Here is a 23,505-nt window from a genome sequence, read left to right on the forward strand (position 1 = left end):
GAGAGCTACTAACCAGTCAATCCTAAAGGAAACCTGAATTTTCATTGGAAGGACTGATGCTGAAGCTCTAATAGCTTGGCCATATGATGTGAAGAGCTGACTCATTGGAAAAGACCCTGATGCTGGGAAAGACTGAAGGCAGGAGGAGAAGGGGATGACACAGCATGAGATGGTTGGATGGTATCACGAACTCAATGGACGTGAATTTGAGCAAACTTCAGGAGACAGTGAAGGACAGGGAAGCCTGGTGTGCTGCAGTCCAGGGGCTCACAGAGTCAGACACGACTTAGCAGCTGAGGAACAACAACAAAGACCTACTAAACTCCTGTGGGCTTTTAAGATTATGGTTCTCTTTTTACAAAGGGAAAAAAAGACTTATAATCTTAAGGGTGATAACTATAACAACAGCAAAAAACCTACCAAGAGGGAAAATGAACATAGCACTCCCATGTTTTAAGTTAAACAGTTTTATACAAAATAGAAAGGTCACAGGACACATGTTGACGACGAGGCAGCTGACTTAATTTCCTTATTTACTAAAGAACAAAAATAAATTTTGCTTTAAAATTTAAAAAGCAACATTAAAACTTAGTTTATGTTTCCACTGAATAAAACTGAGAAAAAAGACTGGCTTTCAGATCATATGTTTATTTAAAAAAATAAAATGGATCGACAAAGTTATCACATTATTATGCATGCTAACAGGATTTCCCAAGCCCATGAGATACCGTATCTTGAGCAATAAAAAAATGACTTCCTCAACAATGTAAAGATAGGAAACTTTTCAATCCAAATTCAAAATCTTTATCAAGTTCCACCTCATAAGCTAGTAGGATATATCTGTGCCACAAGCTGAGCTCCTTAGTAAAGAAAGCTTGAGAAGATACTAAACAAGGATGTCACTAAGAAGATGATGATTTGTTAAAATTATAAAGCAACCAATTTTGGCCTGCAAATATTCTACATTAGAAATCACCACTGGGGATCTGCTCCCCATGATGATTTTACTCTGAATCCAGGATAACTACAAACACATGGTATTTTTTTCTTGCATGCTTTCTTGGGCCAACCCTGCATGACAACACGTACATTTACAGGATGGAACTTGAAATTCCCATTCTCACACAGGGATAGTTAAGGAGTGTTATCAATAACAAAGAATAAAAGTTATACAACATTGATTATTATAAATTATTCTTGTTCTTAACCGCCCCATTCTCCTTAATATGTTTGGATTCTTTCCTGCAGAAAACACGAGCTTCCTATGTAACATCAGTTACATCATTAATGATGATTAGAATGAGCTGTAGAGACCTTGATTCTGAAGACATGTATATGCAGGTGAGATGCAATCTGATTGCAAACACTGACACAGTAGCGAATCAAATCAAAGAAAGAGAAAACCTGGAAAATACAAAAAAAAAGAGAGATTATTAGATTCTCAGCACCTGCTCAGGCCATCCCTAAAGCCGGAGAGGCTTCTGACTTTCTTCTCTTCTCCTGAAATTCATCTTCAATTCCATGCAATTTAATAACTCAATTTCCCCACAGATCTCCTTTACACCAAGGAGCAACAAACTTAGTGAATATTTTATGCTTTGTGGACCATACTTTGTCACACTGTTCAACTCTGCCTCTGAAGCATAAAAGCAACCACAGAAAATATATAAATGACAGGTTTTAGTAACTATGTTTCAAGAAAACTTTATTTACAAAACATGGCCACTGGCCCACATAGTATAGTCTGCCAGCTACTACTGCCTTATAGTCAGAAATATGGAATTTATGAGCCAGGATGTAGGCAGGACTAATAAGAATACAAAAGAATGACTAAAGACGAAGTCACAAGGAACTCTCATGAAGTCCCACAAATGTTTTCTGGTATTCTAAACCATTATAATTTTTTAAAAAAATTTTGGCCACACCCCATCGCCTGTGGGATCTTAGTTCCCTGATCAGGGACAGAACCCAAGCTCCTCATTTTGGAAGGTGGAGTTTTAACCACTGGATGGCTGGGGAAGTCCCTAAATCATTATATGATCTCTCTCTCAGGACTGGCCCACTGAAACAAGAAAACAAGCAGCCTCCAAATCATGAAATAGAACACAGTACCAAACTTACCAGGGCTATCCAAAGTACAATATACTCATCAATAAAGCTGTTAAAATACTGGTCCAGAAACAACAGTGCTGGCCCGATGAAGGCTGTGTCATGCAGATGCATCTCACTTTTGGTCATGTGTGCCACCTATGAATAAAGGACAGTCAGTGATGTAGGCAGCCGGTTCACTTTACAGCAATTGTGAGCTACACAGTAAGTCAGCATTGTGATCACATATCATTCTTTCAAGAACCCGTTAGCAGTATCTGCTGAATGTTCAAAACTAAGATGACAACAAGAGTGGGTTTGAGAGCTATAACACTGAAAGTATGTACCATGACAACAAAATCACCCCCAGAAGAGCTCTTCACAAGGAGCCATTAAGTGTACAGAATGAGAATGAAGAATAGAGACAAACTAAATAATCAAATTAAACTGTGGACAGAAGAGTTGCAGAGGTTTTATGAGCTTCTGTTAATCTCAAATTGTAGCTTCATGTATGAGTAAAAACAGCTCCTATGTTGATGTCAAGAGATTTTGACTGGAGGAGAGCAAACTCTAGAATTGCTTAAGAAACTATGAAATAAAAACTCTGGCCATAAAACCAAAATAAGAAGAAAGTTAAAAACAAAACTGGTGCTTACCACAAGCTTATTGGTGATTTTGGCAGATACAAAACCAAATGTCAATATATAAAGACAGGGATGCTTTTCGAAAAGCTGAACTGCTGATTTCTTGTAGATCATTGCAGCTAATGTAATTACTGATCCAATATGGAGGAAAGGAGAAAGGACACTTGTTCCCTGTTTAGAGTAAAGAGAAGTGAGGAATTAGTGGTTTTCTATACCGATCAGATACTGTATGGATCTGCTTGATGTAAGACAGAGCAACTCAAACTTCTAAGAACCTCATGGTGTCTTGACAGCCAGCAATTTTTATAACTGAACACCAGAACAGCTAGGGAAAAGTAGCAGTGTGGACTGGTAAGGCACAAACTGATTTTACTTAAAGAGGCCAGACGTATTTTACAAAGTAGACTGCACTCTTTAAAAAAGATACACGTTTTTAAAAGTGTGTGTGTGTGAGTATATGTGCATGCACAAAAATATGCAAATATGAGCATAACGCTAAGTGCAAATTCTCAATTAACAAGTGATTTTTAATTAATTCAAATAACAATTCAAATAAAAAACAAAGCAATTACAAAACTAAGTCCAAGCACAGAGATTACAAAACTCAAGTTTGAGCAGACAATAACCAGAAATCTTAAGAAATACTTACTGCTATCGTTGATCCATTTTTTCCAACACCACCTGTGAAGATTACACGGAAGTAATTTGTACAGGAAAATATGGTCCCTGCTACAGTACAAAGTGCAGGAAAAATTTTCATTTGAATATTCAGCACTGGAATCTTCAATAGGTAGAGAGAGAGAGCAATTAATATATATATATATATATACACATATACAGATTAAAATAACAAAACACATATTTGATTCATATTCTGATATATTCTCCATTCCTTCTATAGTCTGTAAATACTCAAACTGACAGAAGTTTCCCTAGCCTTTCCATTATAAACAACATAACAAGTCTCAACAAATGAGAGACTACATAAAAATTAATCTTACTCCTAATACAACTTAAGAAAAAAAACGGATTCAACTTTATTAGTCTGTGTCATAGCTAAGTTCACCTAACACATCCCAGAAGTCTGGCAACACTGAATCAGGTTATCTTCTAGCCTTTTTATAAAAGAAGTGAGCTCTGCCTTTTTCTTTGTGCATTTTTTGAACTCTATTGGTAAATCTGTAACTAGTTATTAATTGTTATGAGAAAAGCATAGAGCATAAAGGACCAGAAGTATGTGCAACAAGATTTAAAAAAATCTCCAAACTTGAGAATGGAAGAGGAAAGAAGGTTCTACTGAAAAGAGGTCCCAATTCCAAACTGTTGGGATATAAACTGCTAGCAAAAGCAGACAGCAACTAAGAAAGCATTCATATTCAAGAAGCTTCTGATAATCTCAAATTATAGCTTCACATAAAAGTAAAAACAGCTCCCATATTGATGTCAAGAGGTTCTCATTGCAAGACAGAAAACTCAGGGACAGGAGGAAAAATATATGACACACACCCAAGCAGGTACAGCTCTATAACTGTGTATCCAAAATTTTAATGTACAAGTTTACTTTCCAGAAGAAGTAAGTAATACATTTTTGTAGTATACTGAAAATATGAATCAATTTACCTAAAGTAAGGTGGGGGGGGGTGCTGCTGAGGAGATTGAGATCATGTATCTAACCTTGCAAATACAATACCCTCATTTAAAACAAAACACGCTTGTACTAAATCTTAAAAATCATTTAAGATTTCCTTTTTACATTTCTCTTTTTAGCTTTTCTGAGGTCTCTAATTTTGTCCAGTATGGAAGGAAAAGAAAGCAACAGTAAAATGATACATTCTATTAAGAGAAACAAAATGGCTCTAGAAGTAAGATCCCAAAAGCAATGGTTTTCCAACAGCAACCATTCCAAAACAATGGTTTAATAGGCATTGAGTTCTTACAATGAAGACATTTTAATCAGGGCTGTTTATACTTTTCAGGGCTGCCATCTGCCTATATTTTAAAAATCAAATAAAGAAATGTGACATTGCCCATTCTTTTTGTGTATAAAACCCCATGAAGATTGATAGATACAAAATTAAACATTTAGATACTCTGTTTCTTTAAAACGCTCAAGAACTCAGTTTATTTACACAACTCTATGACCTCTTGCAAAACTGCAGTCTAAAAAACGGGAAAATCAACTATTCAAATTTCAAGTTGTACTGTGGCAGTGTTTAATTTTCTAAAATGAAATAGGTCAACTTAAAAAATTAAGCCCAGAACTTTATGGAGCATCTAAAATTGTCCCCTTCTTTCTCTAATTGATCTCCAAACCCTTACAGTCCAAATTCAAAGTTTCTTTGCAATAAAGGAGAAAATCAACACCACAGGGCGCTCTGAACTCCAAGAGATTTTTTTTTTTTCCCTCTCATTCAGAAAACTAAAGGTACAATCTAAATCCGATGCACCTCACTGAAATTCAATACTCTGGCTAGTTCCCCTTTCCCTCCAGAGACAAAGGACCTGCCTGGCAAAGGAGGAAACACTACTCTTTCAGATTTCAAAGGAAGCAAAGCATGAGTCCATTACAGGGGCATGCCTTTATTAGGGCCAGGGTGCTAAATGAGTGCCAGTGACCTAGTGCCACAACTAAATGAGTGTGACAGTAATTTGTGCCACAACGGAACTGAGTAACATCACAACTGTATTTAAAGTTTGGTGAAAATGGTTTAGGATCGTGGAAATTTCTGCTCTTTGAAAGAACAAACAGCAACATTAGAAAAGCCAGGCAAAGCAGTAAAAGCCAGGCAAACCTTGGACTACAAACCAAACTACAGACTTGGGGCAAAGAATCATAAACATTCTTAAAGCCCTCTTCACTTCTGTCATATATGATAGCTATATACACCAAAACATTCACTCCTGAATGTAGGTTTATGCTTAAATTGATTTTTATATTCTCTAGAACCCTGGATATTGTAGGTGCTCAATATAAACTTGTCAAACAGATTAAGATGTCCTCCCTTTCTCTTACTCTCTATGTAGAACTTTTTTGAGATACTATGCAGACACATCTTGCCCCCTCATTAAGAAGGAAAAAGGAAGTTAGCTACAAGAAAATCTGAGGCAATGTGAAGGAAAAGCTGAAGTCAAAGGAATCCCAAGTACTACCAGGTGATCCCTTAAAAATCAGCACAACTGAACCACCTATAAAAAGTACTAAAAGAGTTGTCACTTTCACCTCACTCAAGATCAAGGAGGGTGGACACATTCTGTCTTTCTCAATCTTTCTCCTGTCCTCATCTTCCTGGAATGTATTCAAGGTGATCAAAGTGCATCTGCTTTATAGACACTGACAGAAAGCTGTATTAAAAACACCTTCATCTCAGGTGTGTCCTCAGACACTACTCAGAATGTCCTCAGTCTTTGCGGCTGGAAAGAATACAAACTCACTTGGGTCACAGTGTCTGCTCTATAGCTAGGGTGAAATCCTCAAGTTGTTGCTTAGTCTGGTTGTTGTTAAGTTGTGTCTGACTCTGTGACCCCACGGACTGTGGCCCACCAGGCTCCTCTGTCCATGGGATTCTCCAGGCAAGAATAGTGGAGTGGGTTGCCATTTTCTTCTCCAAAGAGTCTTCCTGACCCAGGGATCTAACCCCTGACTCCTGCGTGGCAGGCAAATTCTTTACCACCGAGCCACCTGGGAAGCCCAAAATTCTTTGGACTCATGCCATAAATAATATAACCAAATAGTACCAATCTAATGTAATCCATTTTCCAGAGATGAAAAAAATCTTAAAACTCTCAGGTTTACAAATTAAAACAGACATAGGTTTTGGTTGAATCGCTTGGATTAAAGCAAAATTTCAGTTGCTAATAAAATACTCTTACACGCTTTGTAAATTTCAGCAGAAAGTATAATTTTGAGATTAGATACTTTCTTCCAAAGAATGTGGATATGTCTGTTTGTAAATTATGACCAAACTAGACAGCATTTTAAAAAGCAGAGAAATTACTTTGCCAACAAAGGTCCATCTAGTCAAAGCTATGGTTTTTCCAGTAGTCATGTATGGCTGTGAGAGTTGGACTATAAAGAAAGCTGAGCACCAAAGAATTGATGCTTTTGAACTGTGGTGTTGCAGAAGACTCTTGGGAGTCCCTTGGACTGAAAAAGAGATCCAACCAGTCCATCCTAAAGGAGATCGGTCCTGAGTGTTCATTGGAAGGACTGATGCTGAAGCTGAAACTCCAATACTTTGGCCACCTGATGCAAAGAGCTGACTCATTTGAAAAGACCCTGATGCTGGGAAAGATTGAAGGCAGGAGGAGAAGGGGACGACAGAGGACGAGATGGTTGGATGGCATCACTGACTCAATGGAGATGAGTTTGAGTAAACACCGGGAGTTGATGATGGACAGGGAGGCCTGGCGTGCTGCAGTCCATGGGGTTGCAAAGAGTCAGACACAACTGAGCGACAGAACTGATTGTCTGATTTACTTACGTATAAAGGCACTCCTGAAGTCTTTCAGTTTAAGAGTAAGATACCTAATGAATTCTACCTAATGAATTCTGAAACTTCACCTGTAATATGTTTGTGCGTACACTCAGTCATGTCCGACTCTTTGTGACCCCATGGACTGTGGACTGCCAGACTCCTCTGTCCATGGCAATTTTCCAGGCAAGAATACTGAAGTGTGTTGCCATTTCCTCCTCTGGGGGAATCTTCCTGACCCAGGGATCAAACCTCTATCTCTTGTGTTTCCTGCATTGGTAGGTGGATTCTTTACCAACTGTGCCACCTGGAAAGCTCTTTTCCTGTAAAGCCCCTCACCTGTAATAACACCCACCATTTGCCTTAACTGGATTCTAGAAGGTGTCTCCTGGTTTAACACACTTTTATTTAACACACATCAACTGCTACTTAAAGAATCGAATGTCAGTGAAAGTAACCAGCAGGGGCTTTTATGTGGATCCTTCCAAAGTAATATTCCTTTTTTCAAGAGTGATATATATATGATAGAAGATAGATACAAGACATCCCAAAAGGATATATTCTTTTGGAGAAGCAATACATACAAATGATGTCTTGTTTCTTGCAATGTATAAACTATAGTAACTTTTGTGCATGAGAATAATTTCTTTTCTTAAAACACTGGAGAAAAGAAACAAACCACAGACACAAAAATCCTAACCAACCTAAACAAACAAAAACTAACTACAACCTCTGGTAAAACAAACAAACAAAATCTCTTTGAAGGAAAAAAAAAAAAAAGCAAAAAGTGGGTGCTCAATAAGCAGTAGATGAAAATCACTTACCTTTGTAAAACAGCTGATCTTCTAAAATCAGCTTTAAGAAGACATTTGCACTGTTTTTATTTGTTTTCACCATAAAGCTGCTTTCTTAAATATCAATAAAAGTCTTTAAATGAGGATTTGGAAGGCAATTTCCATTTTATGTCCTCAGGCTCAAAAGAGACAAAAAATTCATTCCTGGGCTCTAAATAAATATCTCCTCTCCATTTTGGCACACAAATAAATCAGAGCACTGGAAGTATAGTCTTTCCTGAACTAAGACAATGCATTTCAAAACCCCTTATTCAGCCATGAGCTCATGGGGTCATGTATAAAGAAAAAAAGAAACAGTGGATGAAGTCAATTATGGGAATCTGCACTGAAAACTGCTCAAAGAATACAAATATTTCTCTAAGCCTCTGTATATCACCAGAGAGGGCAAGTCCTTTCCTTTTAGTTTAATGATGGTAACAGTAGAACCAATGATACTAATAATAAGACACAGGTCTGGGAATCTGTTTCCTTACTGCAACCTAACCTCGCTAATACTGCAATTGAATTGTTGGGTCTGGGACCTCCAATTCAGACTTGGGTCTGAGAGTTCCTCAGGTTACTTCTTTAAACATAAAAAAGAATGATTGTATATATCTTGTCAATAAAGACAGGACAAAATATTTGATCCTTTTAAAGAAAAATAATTTGTTATGCACATGTACAGATTCTGTGTGTAAATCCTAAAAAAGGGAACATGTTTACTTGAAGCAAATTTACTGCCAGGTATCACCTAAAAATTAAGGATATGTGTACAGCCTGTGTGAATACACAAATGCACCGACAACAATGCTTTCTGTACTTCCATGCTGATATGGATAATTAGGTATACATACCTGATGTTGACTTGTTTCTAGACTATTAAGCCAGAAATTCTATTTTTTGCTATTGATATGTTGAAACACTACAGGTAATTTATATGTGTATAAGAGATGCAAAGTAATTTTGGAGGGGGAGAGATTTTGGTATAAAACACAAAGCCTATGAAAAAAATAATATAGTCAAGAAATGAAAAAAAATTAAGTGAGAGACAAGCTTTAGGCTTTATAAAATAGTTTCAGGAGAAGACTACTTTTTCTTTTCTTCTTCTATAGCCAAATTGTTTAAAACTATTACCTATTTAATAGTTTTATAGCTACTTATAACTTTTTAACTATTTAGCCTACAAGAGAGCAAAAGTAATAATATTACAGTGAAATCTAAGGTCTACAGAGAGATACATATATATAGGACATGTTTATATATCTATAGATCTTGGATTTCAGTAGAGACAGTACTGGCATTTGAGACTAATGTGTAAAAAAGATGTGATTTTGAATGATACTATGCATGAACGGTTTCAGAATTTTCCTGGTTGACTAACGATTATTTTTATTCCTTCATTTCCCTCTTCACAAGGCTATCCTGTCACCAAAAGGCATTATGCAATTTCTGGTAATAAATACTTAAGGAAGAATGTTAATTATACTTCCTTGAGTATCAAATTCACCATCATTAAATGAGTTAGGTAATGGGAAAATTGTGCTCAGTAAATTTCCCTTATACTTAAATATTAATCTGACTTTTAAGAACTGTGTTTGTTTAGGAGTAGGAAAAATTCCAATTGTAAGAGCAGCCACAACTTCTCTTGAGGGCTTATCATTTGATGGAGGCTGTTCCTGAGTGCTTTACACATACTCATTTAATCCACAAAATAACCTTATCAGACAGGTACTATTATTGTCCTCATTTCACAAGAGGCAAAAACTATGCCACAGAGAGTTGAATTACAGATCAAGTTCACTCACTCAGTAGGCAGTGAAGCCAGTACCAAACTCAGGCAGTCTGGTTCCTCAGCCTGTGTTCTTGACCCCCTGTATTATATATATTATATTCTCTCTCCAGAAGTTTGTGGGAAAGAACTTGTATTTGCTGGGGATGACTATATTTCAGGTCAGGTTGAAAATCAGGGTCTCGGCTTGTTGAAACAATCCTATAGCATTGTTTTCAATAAGCATTTATTCTGTTCTGGGGTCAGAATTAATTTACTACCAAAATTCATTATTCAGCTTTAAGCATATAATGGAGAAACTAGTAGACTCATGTAGTTCAGCAAGAGAATAAAAGATCTGACTTAAGTCTTTTCATTGGTTAAACTGATATACTACCTGCTGTTCCCTCACTTATACAATGGGATAACAAATAATAATTCTGAAAGCCTTTAAAAATACCCTTGAAAGGGACCTACTGAACCACATAACTCCAAATAGTAAAATTCACTATGCCCTAAAGAGAAGTTTGTATCCTAATGTTGCTGTGACTTTTTGTTTCCGGAGAGAACAAAATAATTTGACATATCACCTTTTAAATGGATTATACTGCATTAGAAAAACACAAGCAAAAGACAACATGCATGACGTGGGATACACAATGTGAAGAGTTACCATAGATTGCCAAAAAGGTGGTCCTCCAATCACTGCCAGCAAATGCATGATTATTATGAAGATTTGCACTTCAGTCACATCAATTCTGATTAGGTACAAAAAGCCAAAAAAGCAGAATTACTCAAAACAATTTCAAGTTAATTACTTGCAAGCTTAGCAGCATTCCTCTATCATGCACAATAGAAAAAAAATCTCAAATATTGAGGAAAGGGGAAAAGGAGGTGTCAAAAATTTGTTATGAGCAAAATCAAATAAAATCCAGAGCGTTTTCATTTAATTTAATGAATTTCACAGAGCAATAAAAACCCCTCCTTTCTAAAGAAAATTTCTGAAGTTGGGTTGAAACTATAGCTTAACCTTTCTCACCAAAAAATAAAAAAGAAAAAAAAAGTGTGTATATTAAATTCTGAATGTCAAGCAGAGGACTACACTGTACTGGTATACAAGATCTTGAAATAAGTGCTTTGTAGTATCAAATGGAAGAAATGGTGAGCTTTTACTAAAGTAACATAAATCACAGATGCAAAACTTACTGCCCTTTATATTCATTTAATGCCTTCCATGGTATGGGTGTGGAAAAAAAATTCACCCAATTCTCAAATTCTTATGCTTATTATGTCAATTACTCTAAGACATCTGGAAAGAAGATACTGAAAGCAGTCAAGAATTAGCTTTGAGGTTGTTGGAAATGATCTTTACAGTCAAGAAGAGACAAACCTGGGACAAAAACAGGGCAGTGGAAATGAGAAGCCTGAGAGTCTGAAAAAAGAATACGGGCAAAAAGACTGAGAAGTAAAGCGTAAGCTGGTGTTCCTTTCCTCCATAAACTAGCACTTTATATAATCTTGAGACTGTCCTTCTCTGATTATTGGGTCCAAATGCCTTTCAGTTTTGATGATTTACCCTGCAGTATGCTCACACAAAATGTCTGTACAAGGTTATTTATTACAGCATTATTTGTGGTAGCAAAGCTTTAAAAATATCCCTCTATGAGGGAACAGTTATAGAAAGTATGGTATTGTACTTCCATACAATGGACTATTGGGTAGTTTTTTTTAAAAAAGAGTGGGGCAGCTCTCTATCTGGTGATATGGAAAAATATCAGTTATATTAGGTGAAAAAAAAAGTTGCAGAAAAGTATATGCTACTTTTTGTGTAAAAAAAAAAGAAGAAAATTAATATCTCATTTTAATTTTTGCCAGTAATTACATAACAAATTTCTGGAAGGATACATTACAAACTAAGAACAGTAGGTACCTATTGGAGAGGGCAGTGTGAGAACTGGACAGCCGGGAAATGAGGATAAGAGACTACTCACTGCATACCTTTTTTATAATGTTAGTTTTTAAACAAAGTGAATAATTTATCTACTAAGATAAGATAAACTGAAAAAAAAAAAAAAAAACCAGTCTAAGAAAGTGGACAGCAACAACAGCAAGGGGGTTCAAATTCTAGAGCAAAACAGAGTCCCCATTTCTAAAATTGATACTTCAAGCAGACAATCTACAATGTGAGCTTAAGAAATGTGAGTTTTATGCTAATAAACAACTAGACTGAAGCCAGTCTCTCACAACTGAAGAAACTGATCTTTGATTGCTCAATAATGCTTTTTAAACAGAAGCGTATTAAGCTGCAAACACATAGTGATGTAGTTATCTTGATACACACATTTATTGGAAAGAAAAATGGACTGAATTAGGCTAAAAAGAATCTGTAGAGCTGACCTGGTGAGTGATGTTGCCAATAAGGGGAATTACACTCAGTAGCAGACTCAGGAGACTAAGCAGGTGTCAAAGATGATCGACTCTGTCTTGGGTGGAGGAGGGTAGACATCTTACAACATTTTGCTGGATATATGAAGTAGCCTTCTGGGAGGGGAAGGGCCAGAAGTATAGAATTACAAAATAAAAATGGAGGGAACCTCATGCAATTAACCTATGTACCTTGGATGAATGTAAGAGATTAGGAAACATGAATGATTTATACAAAGCCCCAAACTGGGATTCCTAGGGAAATTTTTATGGATTTTATAGCCTGTTTGGAAACTTCGGAAGACAGAATTTTGTAAACCATTCAGATAATATCACTGAATTTAGATCAACAATGCCTTAATGTTAGGAAGGAGAGTCAAGGAAAACTTACTTACCAGTTGGTAATTAGTTAAGAATATTTTTTCCCATGTGTTTTTATGATTTAGAGGAATACTCTGTACTCCCTCCTACTGTCAATCATGAGAACTGCCTATTACCAATCCTGCATGTGTGGCTCTAATCATTCTAATGATTATCAGTCTAATCACTGACTGTTAAATGAAAAAGGGTGCAGTGTGAGGCTATCCCCAAAGACAGAAAAAGCAAGCTAAGAGGAACACAGGGCAGAAACAACAGTGAACAGGAATTAATAATTCTGTTAAGAAGAGAATTGGTTACTTGACAGTCCATTTTTTCATCCTCCACTAAGAAGTCTCTCAGTATGGGCTGAATTTACTGTGACACACACTAGGAGGGGGCTCATCTTACGTTTTTTTGGCTATACAGGAAAGACATAATTATCTAGAGGGAAAATTCTATATAAAGGCAGGAATTCAGCATTTCTATAGCCACTTGCTTATTATTTTTTCTTCAAAATAACAACATGGGTGATAATATTTCCAAGTGCTAGAACTATTTCTCTAAAACAAAAGGAAACAAAAAAAATCAATCTCCATAACTACAGCAAAAAATAAACCCTTCAGAGTACAAGGGCTATGGGGTAGAAAACCACCTAAAACACCACAGTGATTTTTTTTAAAAGACATGGGAAAACAAATCTCATTATCTGTAGGATTAGAGTTCCACAGCCTGAGAGTTTCAGAGGGGGGGAACTAGAGGATAATAAATACAATTTTCTATAACCAAGATATTTAAATATCTTGACTGGTATTGCTTAATAATTTCTTACTTCTACTTTATTTTAGAATAGGTTTTGTCAAAGAACAAAAGAAAACTCCCCAAATGCTGTGGATAAATCTATGAGTGCTCTGGTCAGAACACAAAAAATTACTACAAGCCAACAACAAACAATATCCTGGTGGCTGTCACAGAAGAAAGATGGGAAAAAAGCAAACTAGTTGTGGAGACAGCTCTCTCATTTTTCTGACTGGCAGGCTGCAAGTGTGGCAGTCCTGAGTCAAAATAACCTTAGAGACTCACAGCAAAGCCCTTGGTCCATTACTCCTTACAGCATCCTAGTGATCTACTGATTAAGAGGTAAAGATATCAGGGTATCCTAAATAAATATGAGTAATTTAAACTTCTGAACAGGAAATAGAAATTTTCTAGTTGGAGTGATGATCTTAGGAAGCCTTCATCACCAGAGAAAGGCAGCTTAGAAAGATTCCTGATCAGGACAATTATTACATAAGAAGTACAGCTTTTAAAAGTGGTTAAGGGGTATAACAACTCCGAATCATTTAAGTTACCTAATTGTAAAGAAAATTTCTATTCTGAATGTTTCATTTTATGCATTTGGTTTGAATTCCAACAAGACTCAGCATTAACTGAGGGATGTGAAAGGATTTAACTGACATTCTGTGAACATCGATAAGCATGTTTATCATCATTTTCCAGAACTTTTAATATGAGAAATAAGACAATTTAATCTAGTTTTTTCCCTACATATAACACATGTATTACAAAGATGTACTTGCAGTTAATTTGGAAATTAATTTTTCTGTTAAACTACATATATGTAAATATGATTTTGTTTTAACTGGGTTGGCCACTAGCTTGGTTAACAGAGAAAGTGCACTAGGGTTAAATTCACAATGTCATAAAAATTCTGATTTGTACAATCTGACTTGTCAGTTGTTATTTTAAAAGAAGTATTCTTCTTAGAAGTCACTGAAGTGGGCTGGAGTCCTAGTTAAGGATTAGATTGTTATTAATTACAGACTTGCAATTATTTGTAAATGAATCTGATGCTCTAGGGAACTTATACATAAGCAGAATTGGATGGCATCATCGACAGGACAGACATGAGTCTGAGCAAACTTCGGGAGATGGTGAAGGACAGGGAAGCCTGGTGTGCTGGAGTCCATGGGGTTGCAAAGGGTCAGATTTGACTTAGTGGCTATATTGGTACTGGCAGACTGAAGACTGACCTAGAAATTCAACATACTGCCTTCCAATATTTTACTTTCTACCCTTGATAAGGGGCAAACTGGGCAGGACAAACTTAATGTTAATAACATTAACCATATAGCTAAGAGACAACTAAGAGTATTTTAAAGTCAAGTTCTGTTCTTTGGCCATTTTTTGATTGGGTCATTTATTTTTCTGGAATTGAGCTGCAGGAGTTGCTTGTATATTTTTGAGATTAATCCTTTGTCTGTTGCTTCATTTGCTATTATTTTCTCCCAATCTGAGGGCTGTCTTTTCACCTTGCTTATAGTTTCCTTTGTTGTGCAAAAGCTTTTAAGTTTCATTAGGTCCCATTTGTTTATTTTTGCTTTTATTTCCAATATTCTGGGAGGTGGGTCATAGAGGATCCTGCTGTGATTCATGTCGGAGAGTGTTTTGCCTATGTTCTCCTCTAGGAGCCCATCAGCAGACGAATGGATAAGGAAGCTGTGGTACATATACACCATGGAATATTACTCAGCCGTTAAAAAGAATTCATTTGAATCAGTTCTAATGAGATGGATGAAACTGGAGCCCATTATACAGAGTGAAGTAAGCCAGAAATATAAAGAACATTACAGCATACTAACACATATATATGGAATTTAGAAAGATGGTAATGATAAACCCTATACGCAAAACAGAAAAAGAGACACAGATGTACAGAACAGACTTTTGGACTCTGTGGGAGAAGGCGAGGGTGGGATGTTTCGAGAGAACAGCATCAAAACATGTATATTATCTATAGTGAAACAGATCACCAGCCCAGGTTGGATGCATGAGACAAGTGCTCGGGCCTGGTGCACTGGGAAGACCCAGAGGAATCCGGTGGAGAGGGAGGTGGGAGGGGGGATCGGGATGGGGAATACATATAACTCCATGGCTGATTCATGTCAATGTATGACAAAACCCACTTCAATATTGTAAAGTAATTAGCCTCCAACTAATAAAAATAAATGAAAAAAAAAAAGTCAAGTTTTATATATAAAGCCTAAGCCTCTATTTTTGAGATAAGTTGAAATATTTAAAACAGTACTATCTTACCACATGAATGACTATAGGGATCTTTTAGAGTATCTGAGAAAACTAAAACAAAACAACCCACTCAGTGACTCTGAATAAGAGAAAAATAGGCAAAGGCTAGAACAGAACAAGTCCTCTAAGAGGAACGAAAGTTTAGGTCTCAAATTTAAGGGGCAGCCTATCCTTATCACCTTTGGAAATAGAAAAATTAGAAGAGAGGACTCTCATCTCATTTAGTAATAATCTCAGAGTTAAATAAAGAGGTCATGGACATATTCTTCCTCTCAAAATAGCAGTATCAATTTTGGAAGAAACCTGGAAATTAGTGGGAGTTATTAACACAGGTCTTATAACGAAAATGAACACTTACTATATATGATAAGCACTGCAGTCAGCATATAGCATGTTTTTCACTTTTTTAACCTTCACAACTATCCTAGGAGGTAGGAAATATTACCACCATTTATAAATGAGGAAATCTGGTCAGATACGGTAAGTGACTTTTCCAAGGTTATAGAATGGTAATGGTGGAAGAGTCTTGAAAGAAATTAATGTTGTTCCTCTACAGTGCTGAAACTCTTCTAATTTTCAGTCTACTAATCATCTGGGACAAACATTTGACATATGCTTTTAACTTGCTGTCATTAAGATGTCTGTATGTTTCAGCATGACCCTTCTCACATTCTAACACAATTTTCCCTAAAATGGCAGAATACAACAGGCAACAGCTAACACAAGTTTATATACTAATACGTTGAAATAAGTTGAAAATAAATTAGAAAGAACTGTTTCTGAAGCTTAGAACTTCCTCTGAACTTTGTAAAGAGAAAAGAAAGTACATCTGACAATTTCATTTCTATGATTAAATCAGTTAAAGCAACACACATTAAAAGCAAATGAAAATCTATGCAAGTTAGCAATTGATAAAAGTGAAGACAATATATCTGGAGAAAAAAATGTATTTCTAAAACATTATTCATGATGTTAAAATTAAAATGCATTAGTTTTAGAAACATTTTAATAGGAAGCACTCTATAAACAGAAGGTACTTTGTTATAGACAGACAAGGTGAAGGTAAAAGAGTCAATATCCTGACTGTTAGTTAAGAACACTAGCGGAAAAAAACCTTTGGTGAGTTTAACGTTAATAAATGAGCTATCAAAAATTATAAATCTAGACAACTGCAGTGAGCATAAAGCTTCAGGTCTTTGGAGAAAGTACTAGAAACAGGTTAAAGTTGAAGGAGTGCTAAAGAATGACACATCCTGAACTATGCACATTATTCTACTCTGGGAGGGAATCTCACAAAAAACTATGCCAATACATTATAATTCAACTGAAAATGGCTTCAGTTTCACTTGTAAAACATGTCTATAGTACTTCTTAATATATTCCATATTTCACGTTAATTTGAAAAAATGGTGTAGGATATCCCTCACTATTAATTTGTCCCCACAGCCACCACTACCACCACTGAATAAATGGCTTTTCAATGCTGCAAGATACTTTTCAGAAAGCACTCTGCTATCAAGAGACTCACTATTTCTATCATATTACTGAAACATTTTTGGATATGGGGACTCAATGCACAAAACCTAATGCAGCCTTCTAGCCTTGTGTTGCTAGAATGATCTATAATATGAACAGTTCCCCAATACTATTTTTTTCCCAATACTATTTAAACTGTAAAAATTTTTTTGAAAAACTGTTTTTCTTGTAAATAAAACCTTTCAGACTAAAGTGTAAAGAATTCTGAAAAATTTCACTGGGAAACCATTTCCTAATAAGTTTTTTTTTTTTTTTTTAAGTCATAAGGCCAAAATTATAATTCTAATATGAAGGGGGAAAAAGATATTACTTACTCTGTTAGCATTAAGGAAATAATATTTACCAAAACAAAATAGAACAAAGAAGGTATTCAAAGAACGACTGATAGTAACATGAAAAGCTAAGAATACTTAGTTTTTAAAGCACAGCTAAGAGAGGAAAACAGTAAGCAAAACAAATAGAAGTGACAATAGCTTCTAGCATTATTTTTTTTAAACCAAGATCATTTAATAGAAGCAGAAGAACTAGCACCAGGTATCTTAAAGAATATTAAGAGAATAAACAATCTTTCCTATATAATTATAAAGAAGCTTCTCAAATTATCTAAGGAAAACTCTGCTTGGCTTATTTTTTTCAAAATATAAATACCAAAAAGTTCCGTTAAATGGTGGAAAGGTGTTTGTTTCAAAAATATTACATAGATCAAAAATAATATAAGGTACATCAGGTAAATGGGAGAGAACTGTTTTTAGTATCAAATCACCAGAAATATTAATTTCAAAAAATTTTGTTTAATAGGGTGGATTTTTATTGCCCTATTATACATTAAAATTATTTGTTTTCTAACGACCTGTTTGTCTGTGAAATACCACCAGGAAGACTTTTGAATTTTTGTTTTTTAATTACTCTGTGCATGACAAAGGTGCCGTCTTTATTGAGTTCACGCCATTGTTCATTGGACAGCATGAATATTCTAGCAGTTACCGTGAAGTTCCAGAACCAAGGTCCCAGGGTTCCTGTGAGAAGCTGGCATATTATAATTATGATCTGGGACTCTGTAACATCGAATCTATGCATAAGGAAACAAACATTTCAAAATAACTTTACTCAGAACTTTTGCTAAAGAGCCCTACGAAAACAAGGGAGCAAAAACAGATTTAAAATGTAGCATTCTCCGACATCTAAAGATTCAATGATACAATTTATACAGCACTATTATCATCCTTATGCATACAGGTATTCTTACCCAAATCAAAATAGTATAGAAGTTTAAAAATCAAAACTAATACACTGAACAAATGGCCTACAAACAGGCAGATGGAAACAATGGAAATAAAAACACAGAGTCAATGCTCAATTACCTAGGAATGCTGAATACTGCTGCCAAAACAATCACTGTCTGTGACGTAGGTCCCGTCAGTGCCAGAATCTACCCAGGCTTCCCAGTGGATAAAAATACTTCCCAGGAGCCCCAGTGGACAGTCATCTATGTGTCTGAAAAACCACTAATCATCTGACACCCCTTTACTTCTCCATACCTCATCCTGCTCCTGCCTTTGCAAGCTCAGTAAAATTATCATATGGATGTAGAAAGGGCAAGTAGGAGAGTGAACGTGTGACTTCTTTTGATATGGTCAGAGCAAAAATCAAATTGGCCATTTCTCTATCCTGCTTCCCTGATAATCTCTAGTCTAGAATCTTCTTCTTCTTCCTCTCTCTTCCCTTAATTCCTCATAATCATTATATCTCTCTACTGTATAGGATTACTTTATTAGTCATAAAAGTCATTAAAACATCCAATATAATCACTAAAGAAGTTTTGGAACACATGGTGACAGAAAAAGAGACTTCAAATAAAAACTACACAACAAAAATTAAGAACTGAGGAATGAGAATGAGAAAGAAGTCTATGATTTTACCTGATGATTTGAGAGTCCAAACTACAGTCTAGGTTTTACATTAATATAAATAGCTATTTTAGTATATTACCTATAATAATTTGATAAAATTTAAATGGGCAAGTCCAACTGAATTAATTATTACTGAGGGGGAAAAAAACAGGAACTACAAATTAAAAGGAAAATCTTTGATACTAAATAATTCATGTGATAAATCTTAAACATTTAAAGACAGGTAGATCCTATACAGGCATTTGGAAATTTCCTCCTTGTTTTATTTTTTATTGAAGTATATAGTTGATTTACAATGTTTTGTTAGTTTCTACTCTATAACAAAGTGATTCAGTTATATAAGATATAACATTATATATATAAAATATATGTTGTAGATTATGTATTAAGAGACAGCAATTTTTAATTACTTGGAGGTAGGAGGTCTCTGAGTACTTATTCTTTAGAGGTTATTTGGATAAGAAGATGAACTTGATTTGTCAAACTATCAGTAAATACATAGCCTATTAACTTTTTTCAATTAACTACAGAAAAGGAAAACGTCATAAGTTATTTATTTACACAGGAATAAATGTTGGTGGCCAGGTTTTTGGTTAATGTAAATGTGAAACCCTAGATGTATGAACTGAAAAATGCCATAAACTGAAATAATATCTGTAAAAGTAATAGACTCACAGAAGGAATCTTAGATATCAAAACTCTTACAAGTTGGGAAATGAGGCCCATGAAAGTCATGGGCCTTGCCCAAGCTGATACGCAGATAATATGGCGATAACTCCTGAGGAAAGTCACTGGCCTGAGTTCAATCTATTACAATTTCTTTCTTTTATTCTCTTCTGAAAAGATAACTTGAGTATTTTTTTCCCTGAAATAGTAATTTAAGGGTTTTACCTTTTACAATGTGTAAGAATTTTTAAGGCCTTCATTTTACATAAATATAGTTTTATTAAAGATTGTTTAGGATTTCTAAGCATTTAATTTATAAAAATGACTCTATACATACAAGTTATATATTTAAAAGTATCTAGATATAGAGGGCTTAGGCTTTAAGAAATAGGAATTCTCTCATTTAATATAATCCATGAACAATTAAAAGACTATTTTACAAATGTTTACCCATGAGCTTCAATTCATAATTTTTCTTTTCCCCCTAACCTATGCTTCTATGAAGTTCTAACATCTAAGACCATATCCCTCCCTCAGTTTTTCATATCCAGGGCTAGGAAAAGTTCCAAAGGTATAAACTGGGTCAAGAAGGGTCCCAATTAACAGTACTTATCTCCATCAGATCTCTACTTGCTTAGTCCAGAAGCACTGTCACGGCAGAAGTCTGTCTAGATGTGAAAGGTGTTGATACTCTCTGTGCAAGGCAGCTTTTAGCAAATCAGATTTCAGTGATCAGAGCAAAGATATAGCTCATAATTGCATTCACTTCTATTCCCTACAGTATGGCCTCATTTTGAGTCTTGGCAGCATCTAGCATTGTTCTCCTTTGAAATTCATCCCTCTTCTGGCTTTTCATTCTGGTATGCCTCCTCCTACTATGGCTGTTCAATAATTTTCACAGGCTTCTTTCTAGGCTTGCTCTCTACATTTTCTGCTATCCTCAATCTGTTTGGATTTCTAAAATCCCTCACATACATGTTCTAGAGAAAACTATTTTTTCAAATAGGTTCCTCTCCCTCACATACATGTTCTAGAGAAAACTATTCCTTCAAATAGGTTCCTTTTCCCATCTTTCATTCAGCCACCCTAGAAGGGGAAATGGGACTCATTCCAATATCTGCTCTCTCATTCATTCTCCATATCCAAATACAGACTATGGCCTATAGTTTCTACCTGTTAAGTTTCTCTCCAACATATCCCTTTCTTGTCTTTTTTTTTTTTTTTTAAGATTTTTTGATGTGGATCATTTTTAAAGTCTCTATTGAATTTGTTATGATACCGCTTCTGTTTCGTGTTTCGGTCCTTTGGACACAAGGCACGTGGTATGTTAGCTCCCTGACCAGGGGTTGAACCCACATTCCCTGCACTGCAAGGCGAAGCACCAACCACTGGACGGTCAGAGAAGTTCCCCCTTTCTCTACAATAGCACTGTGACTGTGCTAGTTCAGATTTCACCATTCCTCATATTTAAGTATGTTAATACCTCCTAAAGGATCTAACTTCTGTCACAGCCCACTCCAATTCACCCTCCAAACTGCTGCCAGACTGATCTTTTTCTCATTTCCTGCAAAGGTTCTCTGTTGATTGAGGATGAAAAACCCTCAGTTCTTGGCAGAACACAGAAGGCCCGTGATTTTCTGGATCTTCTCCAGCCTTATCTCCTACCACACCCCTACAGGCATCTTATGATTTAACAATATAGCTTGCAATTCTCCAAGTACGTATTTCATCAAAGGAATATACCACATGGGAAATTTCAAGACTGGCAAAAAGAAAGCAGTCATAGCAAATCACTCCTAAAAATACCGTCTATTTAACTCTTCCCCTGCTCCATGGTTCATTTTCTTTCCTTTCTTCACTTCCCACACCATAAGACTGGTGCTGCTTTATTTGAATGGGAAAGAAAATAAATTAGGGCTAAATGATAAATAAGCTTTCAAAATAAGGGTTTGAAAGTTAAGCCTAACATAATAACCAATGAAACATAAACTATGTGAAATCCAAGTACTACAAATTCTGCTATTTTTGAAAACAATAACATTACTAACAATTAAAACTGAATTAGGGAAAATTAAGTGATCTTAGAAGTCCTTTATATTTTGTGGTTTTTACCTAATGTAGATAAAGACTATGAAAACATTACTGAGATTACAATGAAACTATGAAAATACTGAAAAAAAATCTGTACACAATATTTTTGATTACTGCTTTTTTTAATAAGTATCTGATATCTTCTATATTTTCTGAGCATAGATCATTTTATAAACTGCTGATGAATGCACAGAACGTAGTTTTCAATTAGAAACTCATGGCCACTATTATCACTTAAGCTGTGCCTTAAACACATTCTCTAAATCCCTCTATTTTTAAGTCATTCCAAGACATGTCTTTTAGTTAACATTCATATTATTATTAATTATTCATTTACTGTCATAAGAACACCTTAAATCCTATTTAAATAAGGTTAGCAAAAATCACCTGAAGAGAACTTGTAGGGGACAGCTAAATTTCTATGCCTTCTGGCTTTTTCAAGGACTAGAAAACTAAGTTTATCAGTGACCTAAAATTTTAAAATCCATTAATGATTTGTCTTAATGAAAGACTTGGTTAAGATGGTCTCCTATCACTTCACATCAGAGATTTTTATTATGATATTCCATGAAGTTTTCAGAGTCTTTTCTCATTTTTTTTTTCATCTAACCTACACCAGGAAAAAAATAAAAGATTAACTAGAGTAGTGTAAATCAGATTTGTGATACTTAATTAAACACCAATTGGTGAATTCCATCCTTAACCTTTTCAAGACTGGCTTACTCATTAATATTTACACACACACACACAAAATATTTACAGAAAAGTGCTAATCATTAAGGAGGAACTATTCATTTTGGAGTTCAAACAAAGTTCCTATTTCATTTTTTAAATTCTTAAGCATTTTGTTGGCAGTAATAATCTATATGGTGTGCTCATATCCATTAATGTATCAAGAGCTTAGATATTTATAGATTCATAAATAAAAACAATGTGAAGAGAGTAAAATCTAATTCAGCTATGATATTTAAAGAGTTGCTCTTAGCTTTCATAAACTATCTTTTCTTTCCTGAAAATACAAGTTCATAGGTCAAAATAAAATGCAGTATTAAGATGAATTAACAGTGGGGAAAAAGAAAAATGAATTTGAGGGAAATACAGTGGGATATGAGTGAAGCGGCTACTATTTTTTATATTACTTTAAAAATACTGGTTGGGAGTTTCTAATATTTCCTGTTAAACAGTGTGACAGAAGGACACATGATAAAATGATGACAGTTTCTTTTATTTACTAAAGTAGTGATTTGATCAATTTCTAACACTTAAATATCTATAAGCAACATTCTTTGTATCTGAGAGAGAAAAAACACACACCATTAAGTGTTACTTACATTCCAAATCGCAATGTTCCAGAAACGTATGTTTGCCAGTGTGCACAATAGAACATGAATGTCCCAGCAAAACAACAAAAAAACATCCAATCGGGGTTTGTCCCCAGCTGCACTGTAATACAAGTTCCAAGAACCACAAAAACTGAAAAAGAAAGATTACAATGAAAACTAAACAATCTGATTAACAAACATTAACTAAGCTGGTAATGATTTTAGATGAGGCAAAAAGAAAACATGCTATGAATGTTTAATCTTTTTTCAGTCATCTACGCAAATAGGACAACAGGCTACAATCTTT

At 35.2% G+C, this 23,505-nt stretch overlaps 1 protein-coding gene across 2 annotated transcripts in view; it reads right to left on the minus strand.

Annotated features, from left to right (window-relative positions):
- Nucleotides 1-628: 628 nt before the first annotated feature.
- Nucleotides 629-23,505, minus strand: part of CEPT1 (choline/ethanolamine phosphotransferase 1) — a 37,498-nt gene continuing 14,621 nt past the window's right edge. Inside the window, exons 4-9 of one of the 2 annotated variants that reach the window (XM_043460352.1) lie at nucleotides 23,208-23,349; nucleotides 18,194-18,278; nucleotides 3,382-3,513; nucleotides 2,745-2,903; nucleotides 2,122-2,247; nucleotides 629-1,404 (exon numbers count right to left, since the gene is read on the minus strand). In XM_043460352.1, coding sequence (XP_043316287.1) covers nucleotides 1,285-1,404; nucleotides 2,122-2,247; nucleotides 2,745-2,903; nucleotides 3,382-3,513; nucleotides 18,194-18,278; nucleotides 23,208-23,349 — 764 coding nt within the window. In that variant the 3' untranslated portion in view covers nucleotides 629-1,284. Of the gene's footprint in view, nucleotides 1,405-2,121; nucleotides 2,248-2,744; nucleotides 2,904-3,381; nucleotides 3,514-10,478; nucleotides 10,564-18,193; nucleotides 18,279-23,207; nucleotides 23,350-23,505 lie in introns of both variants that reach the window. The other variant, XM_043460351.1, reaches the window with a different exon arrangement.

This window comes from Cervus canadensis, chromosome 2 (assembly GCF_019320065.1).
Source record: "Cervus canadensis isolate Bull #8, Minnesota chromosome 2, ASM1932006v1, whole genome shotgun sequence".
NCBI classification, from domain to species: domain Eukaryota; kingdom Metazoa; phylum Chordata; class Mammalia; order Artiodactyla; family Cervidae; genus Cervus; species Cervus canadensis.